The sequence below is a fragment of the Trichomycterus rosablanca genome, chromosome 2, assembly GCF_030014385.1.
Source record: "Trichomycterus rosablanca isolate fTriRos1 chromosome 2, fTriRos1.hap1, whole genome shotgun sequence".
NCBI lineage: Eukaryota > Metazoa > Chordata > Actinopteri > Siluriformes > Trichomycteridae > Trichomycterus > Trichomycterus rosablanca.
This window is the reverse complement of record NC_085989.1, coordinates 60,045,383-60,060,272: the sequence shown is the minus strand read 5'-3', so window position 1 is coordinate 60,060,272 and position 14,890 is coordinate 60,045,383. Positions and strand designations below refer to the sequence as shown.

General features: G+C 39.9%; 1 protein-coding gene across 1 annotated transcript; it reads left to right on the top strand.

The window, feature by feature from the left end:
• The first annotated feature begins 11,530 nt into the window (after window positions 1–11,530).
• LOC134303007 (GTPase IMAP family member 9-like) lies at window positions 11,531–12,418 on the top strand. The gene has a single exon (XM_062988245.1). It carries the CDS (start codon window positions 11,531–11,533, stop codon window positions 12,407–12,409), a length of 879 nt encoding a protein of 292 aa, XP_062844315.1. The 3' UTR covers window positions 12,410–12,418.
• The last annotated feature ends 2,472 nt before the right edge of the window (window positions 12,419–14,890 follow it).

Below are 14,890 nucleotides of genomic sequence, written 5' to 3'. Positions count from 1 at the left end.
AACGTGGAAACTAGAGATATTTGGCTTCCCCGGAGGGTAGTACTGGGAGAGTTATTTATGGCGCAAGTGCAGCCAGTGGATAATACCTCAGCTGTTTTGTTTGAGGCAACTAAGGCCCCAGGTACCGTGCAGATTCAGTCAATCCAAACACAGGGAAACCCTATCGATTTGGCTGGTCTGTCCTGGCCCAATCTTGGCCTAGAACAAGAAAAACAGGCCAAGTCACTCCTCCAGAGGTATAGTACGATATTTTCTTGTGGTGAGGGGGATTTGGGTTGTACTAATCTCCTTGAACATGAAATACCCTTGCTAGATGAGGTTCCAGTTAGGCAGCGGTATCGCCGCCTTCCTCCTTCACAGTATGAGTTAGTAAAGGCTCATATTGGGGAACTTTTAGAACAAGATGTTATACGAGTGAGTTGTAGCCCCTATGCTTCCCCTATTGTGGTGGTCCAAAAGAAGGATGGCACCATTCGCTTATGTGTCGACTATAGACAGCTTAATGCTCGCACTAGAAAGGATGCTTTCCCTTTACCCCGTATAGAAGAGTCCTTAGATGCTTTGGCCGGGTCCACCCTGTTTTCCACCCTTGATATGGCGAGTGGTTATAACCAAGTGCCGGTAGCAGAACGGGATCGGTCCAAGACAGCGTTTTGCACCCCATTTGGCCTCTTTGAATTCAATAGGATGCCATTTGGGTTGTGTAATGCACCCAGCACGTTCCAACGACTAATGGAGCGTATATTTGGAGACCAACGGTATCAGTCCTTGTTGTTATACCTTGATGATATTGTGGTATTTTCTTCTAGTTTTGAGAGCCATTTACAGCGGTTGGAGTCAGTGATGGCCAGACTGAGTCAGAATAAGTTGAAGTTGAAACTGAAGAAATGCCAATTTTTCCAATCTGAGGTAAAGTATCTGGGCCATGTCATTTCTGCTGCTGGGGTGTCAACTGATCCTGATAAGATCAAGGCAGTGGTCGAGTGGAAGCAGCCTACCACTCTGACTGAGCTCCGTTCTTTTTTGGGTTTTGCTTCCTATTATCGGCGTTTTGTAGAGGGGTTTTCTAAATGTGCAGCTCCTTTGCATCGGCTGGTGGGGTTGTTGCAAAACCATGGTAAAGGTAGAGGAGTACGTCTCATGGAGGGACACTGGGATGATGCTTGTGAAAAGGCTTTTCAGGATTTGAAGTGTCAATTAGTGGCTGCACCAGTGTTGTGCTATGCCGATTTTCGCAAGCCCTTTATTCTTGAGATTGATGCCAGCCATGCAGGTCTGGGTGCTGTTCTATCCCAAGAGCATGGGGGAAGGAATAAACCTGTGGCATATGCCAGCCGGAGTCTCCATCCTGTAGAGCGTAACATGTCTAATTACAGCTCTATGAAGCTTGAATTGCTTGCTTTGAAGTGGGCAGTTACAGAGAAGTTTCGCGAATATTTACTGGGAGCTAAGTTTACCATTTTTACAGATAATAATCCCCTTAGTTATCTGCAGACTGCTAAGCTTGGGGCAGTGGAACAACGCTGGGTTTCTCAGCTAGCCCTATTTGATTTTGATATAAAGTACCGTCCAGGGGTTATGAATCGCAATGCTGATGCATTGTCTCGGCTGCCCAGTTTTCCTCATTCTGAAGCCCTGGCCACTGTTGCCCCAGGTATAACCGTTCCATGTCCCAATGGTCCTCTACCAAGTAGTGATGCCATGGCGGTTCCATGTTCTCTTATTGATGCATTTCCAGTTTATGAAAAGGAAAATTTGCAGGCATTACAGGGGGCAGATCCCATAATAGGCTCTTTCTTGTTCTTCTGGCGGAGGGGACAATCACCCACCCACCAGGAGCGGAAGGAGGTTCACCCTGATGTCCTAGAGTTGGTCCGACAGTGGCAGAGGATTGGAGAACAGGATGGGGTTCTTTATCGGCATGTTCAGTTGCCAGATGGGGGAAAAGGCATTCGGCAACTTGTGCTGCCTTATTCACTTCGTGTAGAAGTGCTCACCGCCTTGCATAATGATCAGGGCCACCAAGGTTGTGAAAGGACAACTTGGTTGGTGCGACAACGTTGTTATTGGCCCAATATGAGGAAGGATATTGGGAAATGGTGCCAAGAATGTGAACGCTGCATTTTGGCGAAGGCGGTTCAACCTAAGGTTCGGACTTTCCCCGGAAACCTATTGGCTTTTCGACCTTTAGAGGTGGTGGCTATTGACTTTACAGTGTTGGAGCGAGCAAGTGATGGGAGGGAGAATGTGCTGGTGGTAACAGATGTTTTCTCCAAGTTTACTCAGGCTTATCCTACACCTGACCAGAGAGCCAGTACTGTAGCTCGTATACTGACGGAAAAGTGGTTCTATGTCTATGGCATCCCTCAACGCATACATTCAGATCAGGGCCGGAACTTTGAAGGTGATCTGTTGCAGAGTCTGTGCAAACTGTATGGGGTTAAGAAGAGCCGTACCACTCCCTATCATCCAGAAGGGAATGGGCAGTGTGAACGATTTAATCGAACTTTACATGATCTGCTACGAACTCTTTCTCCAGAGCACAAGCGAAGGTGGCCTCAGCATTTGCCCCAAGTTTTATTTGCTTATAACACCACTGTGCATTCCACCACTGGGTATTGCCCATTTGAACTAATGTTTGGACAAAAACCTCGTCTCCCAGTGGATGCATTACTAGGGACGCTAGAAGAAGTGGAACAAGGGGGGCCAGTCGGGGACTGGATCACAGCCCATCGGGAGCATCTTCAGTCAGCTTATGACTTGGCAGGTCACCATTTGAGGGAGGCTGCATCTCAGCGGGCTCAACAACAGCCGGAAGGAAATGCTGACCTCCTCCCCAATGGTACAGTAGTTTACCGTAGAAACCATGCTCTGGGACGGCATAAGATCCAGGATGTGTGGGATTCTACTAGGTATGTGATAGTTAGGTGTTTGGATGAGGTAGGACGGGTATATACCATCTCTCCCGTAGAGGGTAATGGCTCAGAGAGGAATGTGCATCGGACCGAAATACGGGTAGCTCCAGTTCCGGTATCATTTGCAAATTCTGAGCAGAGAAATAATGAGAGAGTCCCTCCAGCACCAGCGCAGAGAACGCCAAGTGGCGAGGAGGATTGGGCTGGTCCAGTAGTGGTCGTGGCCACTCGAGGCCCTGGTTCAGGGAGGTCTTCACTGACCCAGGAACCCTTAACAGCCTTGGTAGAGCAGGGGAGCCAGGGAGCACCATTGGTGTCTCCACTAGTATGCAATAGGAGCCTGTTGTCAGAGAATATTTCGACTACTAAGACAGTCCGACGTACTGGGCGGACAACGGCAGGTTTGCATTCTAATCTTTACCACCTTCCCCGGGCCTCTGTTATTGGGGGAAGTGATTGTACTGTGGAGACTGCTGCTCACCCATCCATAGGTACTGTCCAGGTACATTTTAGACCTTGGCAGTAAAATTTTGGAGTTTAGGTACCGGGACGGTGGCCTTTCAAGTGGGGGTGGGTGTAGCCTGTGGTACTAGGGTTAGCCACAGGGAGGTAAATGGAGCACTAGGACCCTGGGGAAGAGACAATCTGTTGAAGCTGGGGAGAAACGCGATTTATAAAAGAGCCCTTGTGCGATCCGTAGTGGACCGGCATTATTGGAAAAAAACGTGTGTAGAACGCCGCAACAGTCTGGATTGTTCCGATTTACGGCTACAAATGCACTAGAAACGGTATGTGAGTTTATTTTATGCATCTCTAGTAGATTGCAGGTGTGTAGTGATGGTTAAATTCTGAGAGGTAGATGCCTAATGTATTATTATTTGCCCTGTAGTTGGGTGCAGTACTGGTGAGTGGCTGTTTTCCACTGAGTAGTATCGAGGAACAAGGGTGAATCGTAAAGGTATTTATGCTCTTTTGTTGAGTTAACTAGCATTGCAGTGCAAGCTACCTGTGCAGTGTGTATATGTCTGTATATATAGTGGGGGGTAGTTTACATACTATTAGCAGATAGGCTAACTTGTAGCTTCCATTCATTATGGACTTGTGTTTTAGCAAATTATCGAGGAAGTTCTCCCAGGGCATCCACAGAGCTGAAGTAGCTGGTACAAAGGAAGGACTGGACAGGATAGTAGAGCAGAGACTGGTATGGCCACTGTTTTCTTCCGTTTTTGTTTCTTTTATATTTTATTTTCCTATTCTTGCGGGTTCATGTTTTGTTAACCCAAGTGTTATGAATTGATGGTGATGTGGGATTGTGCAATATGTATTGATGCTTAAGACCTATTGAGTAATGTGCAATGTCTCCTTCTATAATGGGTTGTAGTCCCTTGAGTGTATAGATGCAAGGGGGTGCTTGTGACTGCTGAACTTAGCAGGGTCTTGGGTAAAAGATCCCCAGCGCAGTCAAATCCACTACTGTGTTAACTTTCGCATGTCTTATGATCTATGTATGTTCTTTGTCTTCTCTCTGAAACCCACATAGTAAGCTGATTTGTGAACGGTGGTGGTTCGCGGATAGGCCGGTAAGTGGTTCCTGCCCAAATTGTATCTGTGATTGTGTGGTAGGTGTGGAAGATTTGTATTTCACTTGATATATCATTTGGTCAAATGTATACACGTGATTGTGGGGTAAATCTTTGTAGTGGAAATTTTGATGGTGATTGGCTTTTCCTTATATCCTTTATGTAGAGGGCAGCAGCCATTTCCCCCCCCCCCTTCTGTGAAGCACCACCGGCCTATTTCATAACGTTGTGCGGGTTAAAAGAGGTTTTGGAGTTTTCCTATTCGTTTTAAAGAATTGAACTGTGTAATTTTATCGGTGTGACTTTCCTCCTCAATAAACATGTATTAAGACATCAGCTGTGTGTTTCATGTATATCATGATTAATTGAACCAGTGGGGAAGATTCCTTTTCTGTTGTTGTTTAAGTGGGGTCTCCCACCCCTTATAACCAGGGAGTGGCGTTGTCGGGTTTACTATCACTTTTCCTAAGGTGATTAAGGCCACATTATAATTTAGTTTTGTCATTTAATGTTGTTACTAAATGTGTTTATACTTTATCATCTGCATCAACATTTTAATTTTTATTATTTAAATGTAAGAAAATGTTTAAAGCTTCTTTATCAAATAAAACATTTTTATGTAAAAAGTAACACTAGCTGCTCCAAGTGTTCTGTTTCTGTATGTAGAACATTGTGATTTCTTAGATTATAGAAAACAAGGATGATATGAAGATAATGACACATTATGATGCTAATGTAAACAATAATGCTTACTAGACTACACTGTTAGACATTTCAAAGGGTTTTTACAGTAACTTACTGGCAACAGTGTTGCCAGTAAGTTACTGTAATTCAAATTTACAGTACCATAACTGTATTTTATTTTACAGTAACTTAATGTTACTGTAATTGCATTTTACAGTACCACCACAGTAAAAACTTAGGTTAACTGTACAATACTGTAATTATTTGTTAAATTTAATTAAAAAAAATTTAAAAATCTGTAAATTGTGCTTATTTGACTTATAACTTACACAATACTGCTATTTAATCCACACAGACAATTATTGCAACATATCAAATTCTTTATTTAAATCACTGCAAATGCTTAAAGCACTTTCAACAAAAACGTGTACAAGTACAGAATTTCCTTAAAAACATTCTTACTTTAATCCATGCAACTTTCAAAATACATTTTAAACAACACATTTAAAATAACACAATGTGCATTAACATAACATGTACAAAATTCATGTTAATTCATATCACAGAAAAACACTTTTACTGTTAAATAATTCAGTACTGAATGCATAGTACAACAATGAACAATGAATCTAGATAAAGTTACATTAGAAATAACACAAGAGCTTCAGAAATGCAGGGTTACAGAAACACAGTAGTTTTGGTATAAAACACAACACTGTCGACTCACATACCAGACTTAACATGAAATGAACCATGTTCCTAGGTAAACCCTGGGTAGCAAACGTAGTGAGGTAAACCACTTCTCAACCTGCAGCCTGCCTTGTTCTTTTCCATTAACAATCCATTCAGCATTGTTCACCTGTAATCACAGAAAGATCATCTTTAACAGTTCTATGCAATTCAATACAGTATCCTCAAAATAAATCTAATCTTTCTGAACATTACAATGTTTTGTAAGGATCCTGTGGCGACTGTTAAACGATGTCACAGTTTACAGCGTCGCAGGAGATTAGCTATTATGCTAGCGGTGTCGTGTAGTAAATTTCACCTAACCTGACTAACTTAGCTTTACACATGAAACTCAGTCATTTGTAAAATGGAACGTTTACTTGTTTTACTTTGGAAAAAAGTTGCCCACAAGTAATGCTAACGCTCCTATAGTGCACAACAGACCCGATAACCGTGACTATTTTTAATTTATTGTCCTAACTGTCGTAGACTCTTTACCTTTATTTTTTGCTGGTTGCCAGTTTTGGTGTAAAAATCCTCTTCATGGGTCAGCACCCCTGCTGCTCCACTGCGGCTCCATATATCATAGCCGAACTGTTTCTGTGTGCGCACCTCTTCTGAACTCCTTCCTGCAAAACCTGAGATAATGTGGTGGTTCCGAAGCTGAACCGTTAGGTAAACAATGTCAGTTCAAAACTCTCACAGCTGAAAATTAGGTTGAATCTTGTCAATAAAATCGTTTGGCGCCAAAGGTAATTACAGTAATTTACCTCAATGTCAGAAATACAGTAAATCTCTGTATTCAGTATTTGGCATCAGGGAAAATTGTCATGATGCAGTGGAAAATACTGTTATGTACTGTAAAAACTATTTACAGTATTTTACTGTGTGGTATGTGGTTAATAACTGTAGAAATTACAGAAATGTCTAACAGTGTAGAACAGCGGAGTCTGCTAAGAAAACTGCAATTACGAGGAGTTAACACAAGCAATTAAAATCCTACTCAATAGGCTAAAATATACATTTTATCCTACAGTCACACTGGGTCAGAGCTGATTTGTGAGCGTATTAAGTGGGTAGTCCTAATGTCTGGCACATACATATACACGTATACAGTATAATAAAATTATTTTCTTAACATATCTTTTATTGTTTGGAAGCTGAAGTTAGAGTTCATGGTAAGCTATCATTCAGCTCCCTTGAATCATAGAGGGGAGGAGAGCCTTGATTAAGGGCCCAACATTGGCTGCTTGGAGTACCTGGATTAGCCTTTTTAGTCAGTGGCTCAGAACCCTAACCACTGAGCTACCACTGGCCCTAAATTGATATTGGTCTAAAATGAAACAGCTCATATAAATCAAGATAAGTTTTCTTAATCATTACCGTGAAAAGGTGCAGATTTGGCTTTATGTAAAACCTCACAACACTACTGCACCTGCTACACTCATACCAGAACAACACACACTACCATTCCATTAACAGGTTAGTGTCATTGACACAGTTACAATTTACTACATTAAATTAAACATAATAGAAAAAAGATGACAGCACATTTAATATTTAACGTTTTATTATTTTATTATGTTAAAATCAGTAAATAAACAAAGGTTAAATGTGCATTAAAATGTGCAATATTTTCACTTAGAAAATAGGAAAAAAAAAAATTAAATTGACCATGCGTCCAAACTTTTACTTTTAGTTCCCACAAAATCTGTCAAACCAAACCACAAGAGCTTTATTAAATAAACATGTAAACGTGTCAGTTTAATTATAAATGCTGTAAACTGAAAGTACTTCTGGTAGGTGGAGTTTAGAGCTGAATATTTAAAGCTGTGTTTTGATAATCTGCTTTAGTACAGCTGAAGAAGAGAGAACTAAAACCCACCTGAACTGAACTGAAGGTGAGTGTTTTACATCATCATTTACTGAAATATGGAGGGAATTCATTGTTGGTCTATTTTAGAGCAACAGATTACATTTAATAACCCTAAACATTTATTACATTTATTATTAAAGTCTATCTGAAATTCAGGTGAAGTTTTATTCTGTTAAATGTGTTTATAGATCTTACAAACCACCGACTGCCTGCAAACGTGTATTCTGTCACATGTAGAAAATTAAAGTAATGAATTATTAATTATTAGTCATTAAACTATAGTTTACCCACATATTTAATATTATATACTGTAAACATTGTGGTGACTTGTTTTAACCAAGCTGGCGGGCAATGTAATGTAATAAAAATATATGTAAAATAATGTTTGTGAATGTGTGGGATTGATTTGTGGTGTTATTTGTTATCTAGTGATCTGTGTGTTTTTATTTAATGTGTTACAGTGTGTTTGATACCCTGAACCCCTGTATGCAGTGGTTACTCACTGGTTAGAGCACTGGAGTAGTAATTAGAAGGTCACTGGTTCAAGCCTCAACACTTTAACCCTCATCTGCTTGAATTGTGTTCAGTCATAATTGTAAGTAACTTTGCGTCTCCCAAATACAGCAGTGTAAACGGTGTAAGTAAGTACTCGGTCTAAACACAGATCTGGTTTTTCCGGCCCCTTTATTCACATCAAGAGCAAAATATTTCTTAATAAAAGCACACTAATTGTTTTTGTTAGGTATTAACATTTGTTAGGAGTTTCTTAAATTCACTCAAAGTCCCATCCCTTAAACTAGACTAGACCCAGACCAGACACCGAGTTTTTTAAAGACCAGAAATACTAACCATACCATAAGTATATGTACATAAGTGTAACTAAGTGTAATCTAACAAACTGAAGCAGTGAATTATTGATTCAAATTCATTCAAATCTTCAGCATCAGGTCCCGTAATAAAAGCTCCCGTATAGCATTAAAATATAAAATCAGATTTAGTTCAGAAGTTTAGTCCACCTCTATAATGTGAAACCACTCAAATGACCAACAAAGTCACATTAGGAATTGAGATTAAAATCTAATAATAAACAAGCTTATGAGGTGTAACGTATATATTTATAAAAAATGTTAAAAATTCTGTTTTATAAAAGTGCTTTTGAAAACGTCTACCACAAAATCTGTACGTTGTTTTTCTTGTAGTTTTGGGATGATCTGTAACTTTCCATTATTATGAATTTTATTTCTTGTCCAATTAAAAGCTTTAATGTTAGTATTTTGTTGTGTTAATATTATTTGTTTTTGGTGAATGTTTATGTAACAGTGTAAAGAGGAAGTGAAGAAATCTGTGTAGAGGCAACAGATACGTCATCTAGAGTAACAGTGAGTAATATTTTATTCTTTAAGTATTTTATCTGATTCAGAACTGAATAGTAATACACAACTACACTACATGGAGGTAAAAATGACTTAACAGTGTCGGTTCCTTTTTAATCCTTGTAACTAAATAAACATTATTCACGTGTAGCTGGAAAATTCCCTTTATATACCAACCTCACGACCCAGCTCTTTTCTGAGACCTCTTAGTTTCTGCCTGTTTATTTATGTGTGCACATACTTATTTGTTAGAAGTTTTATTCATTGTTTGTTAGACCAAAATGCTGGCCTGAAGGTCAGGAACAATAAACCTTTAGGAACGAGTGTGAGACGACCAGCAGATAACAGAGCATGACAGCTTAAAAGATGAGTGAGTGAACAGATTAGATTCACAAATGAAAATTAGATAAACTAAATAAATCTAGGACAAGAGAGTGCTAGGTTAACTGTGACGAAAGTCAGCACATTAACTTATATACATTTACATTCACATTAACACACACAGACACACACATAAGGTTACACATACACTCACACATAGCCATACATACATACAGTGGTGTGAAAAAGTGTTTGCCCCCTTCCTGATTTTTGTCACACTTAAGTGTTTCGGAACATCAAACCAATTTAAATAGTAGTCAAAGACAACACAAGTAAACACAAAATACAATTTGTAAATGAAGGTGTTTATTATTAAGGGAGAAAAAAAATCCAAACCTACATGGCCCTGTGTGAAAAAGTGATTGCCCCCTAAACCTAATAACTGGTTGGGCCACCCTTAGCAGCAACAACTGCAACCAAGCGTTTGCGATAACTTGCAATGAGTCTTTTACAGCGTTCTAGAGGAATTTTGGCCCACTCATCTTTGCAGAATTGTTGTAATTCAGTTACATTAGAGGGTTTTCGAGCATGAACGGCCTTTTTAAGGTCATACCACAGCATCTCAATAGGATTCAGGTCAGGACTTTGACTAGGCCACTCCAAAGTCTTCATTTTGTTTTTCTTCAGCCATTAAGAGGTGGACTTACTGGTGTGTTTTGGATCATTGCTGCAGAACCCAAGTTCGTTTCAGCTTGAGGTCACGAACAGATGGTCGGACATTCTCCTTCAGGATCTTTTGGTAGACAGCAGAGTTCATAGTTCCATTTATCACAGCAAGTCTTCCAGGTCCTGACGCAGCAAAACAGCCCCAGACCATCACACTACCACCACCATATTTTACTGTTGGTATAATGTTCTTTTTCTGAAATGCAGTGTTACTTTTACGCCAGATGTAATGGGACACACACCTTCCAAAGAGTTCAACTTTTGTCTCATCAGTCCACAGAATGTTTTCCCAAAAGTCTTGGGGATCATCAAGATGTGTTTTGGAAAAAATTGAGACAAGCTTTAATGTTCTTTTTGCTCAGCAGTGGTTTTCTTCTTGGAACTCTGCCATGCAGGCCATTTTTGCCCAGTCTCTTTCTGATGGTGGGGGCATGAACTCTGACCTTAACTGGGGCAAGTGAGGCCTGCAGTTCTTTGGACGTTGTTGTGGGTCTTTTGTGACCTCTTGGATGAGTCGTCGCTGCGCTCTTGTGGTAATTTTGGGTGGCAGGCCACTCCTGGGAAGGTTCACCACTGTTCCATGTCTTCGCCATTTGTGGATAATGGCTCTCACTGTGGTTCGCTGGATTCCCAAAGCTTTGGAAATGGCTTTATAACCCTTTCCAGACCGATAGATCTCAATAACTTTCTTTCTCAATTGTTCCTGAATTTCTTTGGATCTCTGCATGATGTGTAGCTTTTAAGGATCTTTTGGTGGACTTCACTTTGTCAGGCAGGTCCTATTTAAGTGATGTCTTGATTGAGAACAGGTGTGGCAATAATCAGGCCTGGGTGTGGCTAGAGACAATGTACTCAGGTGTGATAAACCACAGTTACAGTATGTTTTAACAAGGGGGGCAATCACTTTTTCACACAGGGACATGTAGGTTTTGATTTTTTTTCTCCCTTAATAATAAACACCTTCATTTACAAATTGCATTTTGTGTTTACTTGTGTTGTCTTTGACTACTATTTAAATTGGTTTGATGTTCCGAAACACTTAAGTGTGACAAACATGCAAAAAACCCAGAAAATCAGGAAGGGGGCAAACACTTTTTCACACCACTGTACATACATACACTAACACACACTCATACATGAAGATACTTGTATTTGGTCCCACCCATGGCACTGTGTTTATTGTATTGTGTTATGTTTATTCTCAATATCAGTCATGAAAGGGGTTTATTATCATTTGCACATTGTAATTTAACTGTATACATGTTTATAATGTATATGTGAATGTGTTATATGTGTTTATTTAAAACAGAGATCAGATCTGGTAAAATGGACCAGGTGGACCTGAGGATCGTGCTGATGGGGAAGGCTGGTGCTGGGAAGAGTGCAACAGGAAACACCATCCTGGGAGGAAATTATGTATTTAAAACAAAACGATCTTTAAGCTCTGTAACAGAACACAGTGAACGTGCAGAAGCTGTAATAGACGGAACCCGTGTACATGTGGTTGATACACCAGGATTCTTTGACACAGAAATGCCACAAGATGAGTTAGCGGAGGAGTTGGGCAGGAGCGTTTATCTCTCACAATCAGGAGTTCATGCTTTCATTCTGGTTTTCAGGTTTGATCGATTTACAGAACAGGAAGTAGAAATAATTAAGAGGTTACAGGAGGTTTTTGGTGAGCAGGTTATAAATCAAGTGGTCATTTTGTTTACTCATGCTGAGGGTGTAAGAGAGGAAGAAATAATTCAAGAAAGAAGCAGGAATGAACATCTCAGAAGAGTTTTAAATCTGTGTGGAGGAAGATTTCACCTCTTTAATAATGCAGAACCACAGAACAGACAGCAGGTTACTGAACTTCTGCAGAAGATAGACAGGATGGTGCAGCAGAATGAAGGATTTTACACTAATGGAGTGTTTGAGGTAGCACAGCGCTCAACCTGGGAGGAATTCTGGAGGAAATTCAAAACAATGTTTTACATTGGAGCTGGTGTTCTAGCAGTAACAGCAGCAGTAGTGGGATATGTGGTACTAAAAAACAGTGAGAAACTAATTGAGGGACTGATGACACTATGGATCAGGGGAATGATTAGGGTGGAATCTGATTTGACGTGGGAAGTGGTTTCTAATAGTGATTTACCAGCAGTGGTTGCAGCAGTAGCTTTAGCAGGGGTAGCAGCCAGTGGTACAACCAGGATGTTATAGATGCTTCAATTCAATTTAAAATGAAATAAATGCAGAGCTGCACAACAAAAGTGCAAATTACTAAACATGTAAATTCAATGCAATTGCTTCCAAATACCACAATGCAATACTATAATCATTGTGGTGGGAATTCTGTTTATTAGTTGATTAACTGCTGACTGCTGTTTCTGGTGTTTTTCTGATTTTTAAATTTTTATTTCACTTATTATTGTTAGACAGTAAAACCAGATTTACTCAATTTGAAATAAATTTTTAAATGAATATAAATTATTTACTAATAAATAAATAATCCTGTAGATTCTAGAGGAAACTGATTCGGTTTTTTTATTGCATGCAAAGTTACTATTATTGTTATCATTCATTTAATCATGTTTTATTGTATAATAATAATAATTTAGGGTTTACATTATTATAAAATTTCTGTTTTTACAGTAAGTTTACAGCAGGCTAAATAAAGATAAATACAAACTTTAATGTAAGTGATTTCTAAATAAACATGTTTGAAATGTTTATTACACTGTAGTAAATAAGAAGTAAAATATCGTAAATCTACTGTAAAAATGTTCCTTACTCTGAAATAGAATAAAAGTAGTGTAAATCAATGTATAGTTTCTTCTCTTAGAAACTGTGTTCATCAGAATTATCGACACTGATAAAGAAGAAACATCAGCATCTGGTGAAGCTTATTAATGTTAATAATAGTGCACAATGATGGTACAGCTGGTACACCCACACTATGATGATAACACTGAGTGGAGTTATATGAGGTACAGCTGGTACATCACCCACACTATGATGATAACACTGAGTGGAGTTATATGAGGTACAGCTGGTACATCACCCACACTATGATGATAACACTGAGTGGAGTTATATGAGGTACAGCTGGTACATCACCCACACTATGATGATAACACTGAGTGGAGTTATATGAGGTACAGCTGGTACACCACCCACACTATGATGATAACACTGAGTGTAGTTATATGAGGTACAGCTGGTACACCCACACTATGATGATAACACTGAGTGGAGTTATATGAGGTACAGCTGGTACATCACCCACACTATGATGATAACACTGAGTGGAGTTATATGAGGTACAGCTGGTACATCACCCACACTATGATGATAACACTGAGTGGAGTTATATGAGGTACAGCTGGTACATCACCCACACTATGATGATAACACTGAGTGGAGTTATATGAGGTACAGCTGGTACATCACCCACACTATGATGATAACACTGAGTGGAGTTATATGAGGTACAGCTGGTACATCACCCACACTATGATGATAACACTGAGTGGAGTTATATGAGGTACAGCTGGTACATCACCCACACTATGATGATAACACTGAGTGGAGTTATATGAGGTACAGCTGGTACATCACCCACACTATGATGATAACACTGAGTGGAGTTATATGAGGTACAGCTGGTACATCACCCACACTATGATGATAACACTGAGTGGAGTTATATGAGGTACAGCTGGTACATCACCCACACTATGATGATAACACTGAGTGGAGTTATATGAGGTACAGCTGGTACATCACCCACACTATGATGATAACACTGAGTGGAGTTATATGAGGTACAGCTGGTACACCACCCACACTATGATGATAACACTGAGTGTAGTTATATGAGGTACAGCTGGTACACCCACACTATGATGATAACACTGAGTGGAGTTATATGAGGTACAGCTGGTACACCCACACTATGATGATAACACTGAGTGGAGTTATATGAGGTACAGCTGGTACACCACCCACACTATGATGATAACACTGAGTGGAGTTATATGAGGTACAGCTGGTACATCACCCACACTATGATGATAACACTGAGTGGAGTTATATGAGGTACAGCTGGTACACCCACACTATGATGGTAACACTGAGTGGAGTTATATGAGGTACAGCTGGTACATCACCCACACTATGATGGTAACACTGAGTGGAGTTATATGAGGTACAGCTGGTACACCACACACACTATGATGATAACACTGAGTGGAGTTATATGAGGTACAGCTGGTACATCACCCACACTATGATGATAACACTGAGTGGAGTTATATGAGGTACAGCTGGTACATCACCCACACTATGATGATAACACTGAGTGGAGTTATATGAGGTACAGCTGGTACATCACCCACACTATGATGATAACACTGAGTGGAGTTATATGAGGTACAGCTGGTACACCCACACTATGATGGTAACACTGAGTGGAGTTATATGAGGTACAGCTGGTACATCACCCACACTATGATGATAACACTGAGTGGAGTTATATGAGGTACAGCTGGTACATCACCCACACTATGATGATAACACTGAGTGGAGTTATATGAGGTACAGCTGGTACATCACCCACACTATGATGATAACACTGAGTGGAGTTATATGAGGTACAGCTGGTACACCCACACTATGATGGTAACACTGAGTGGAGTTATA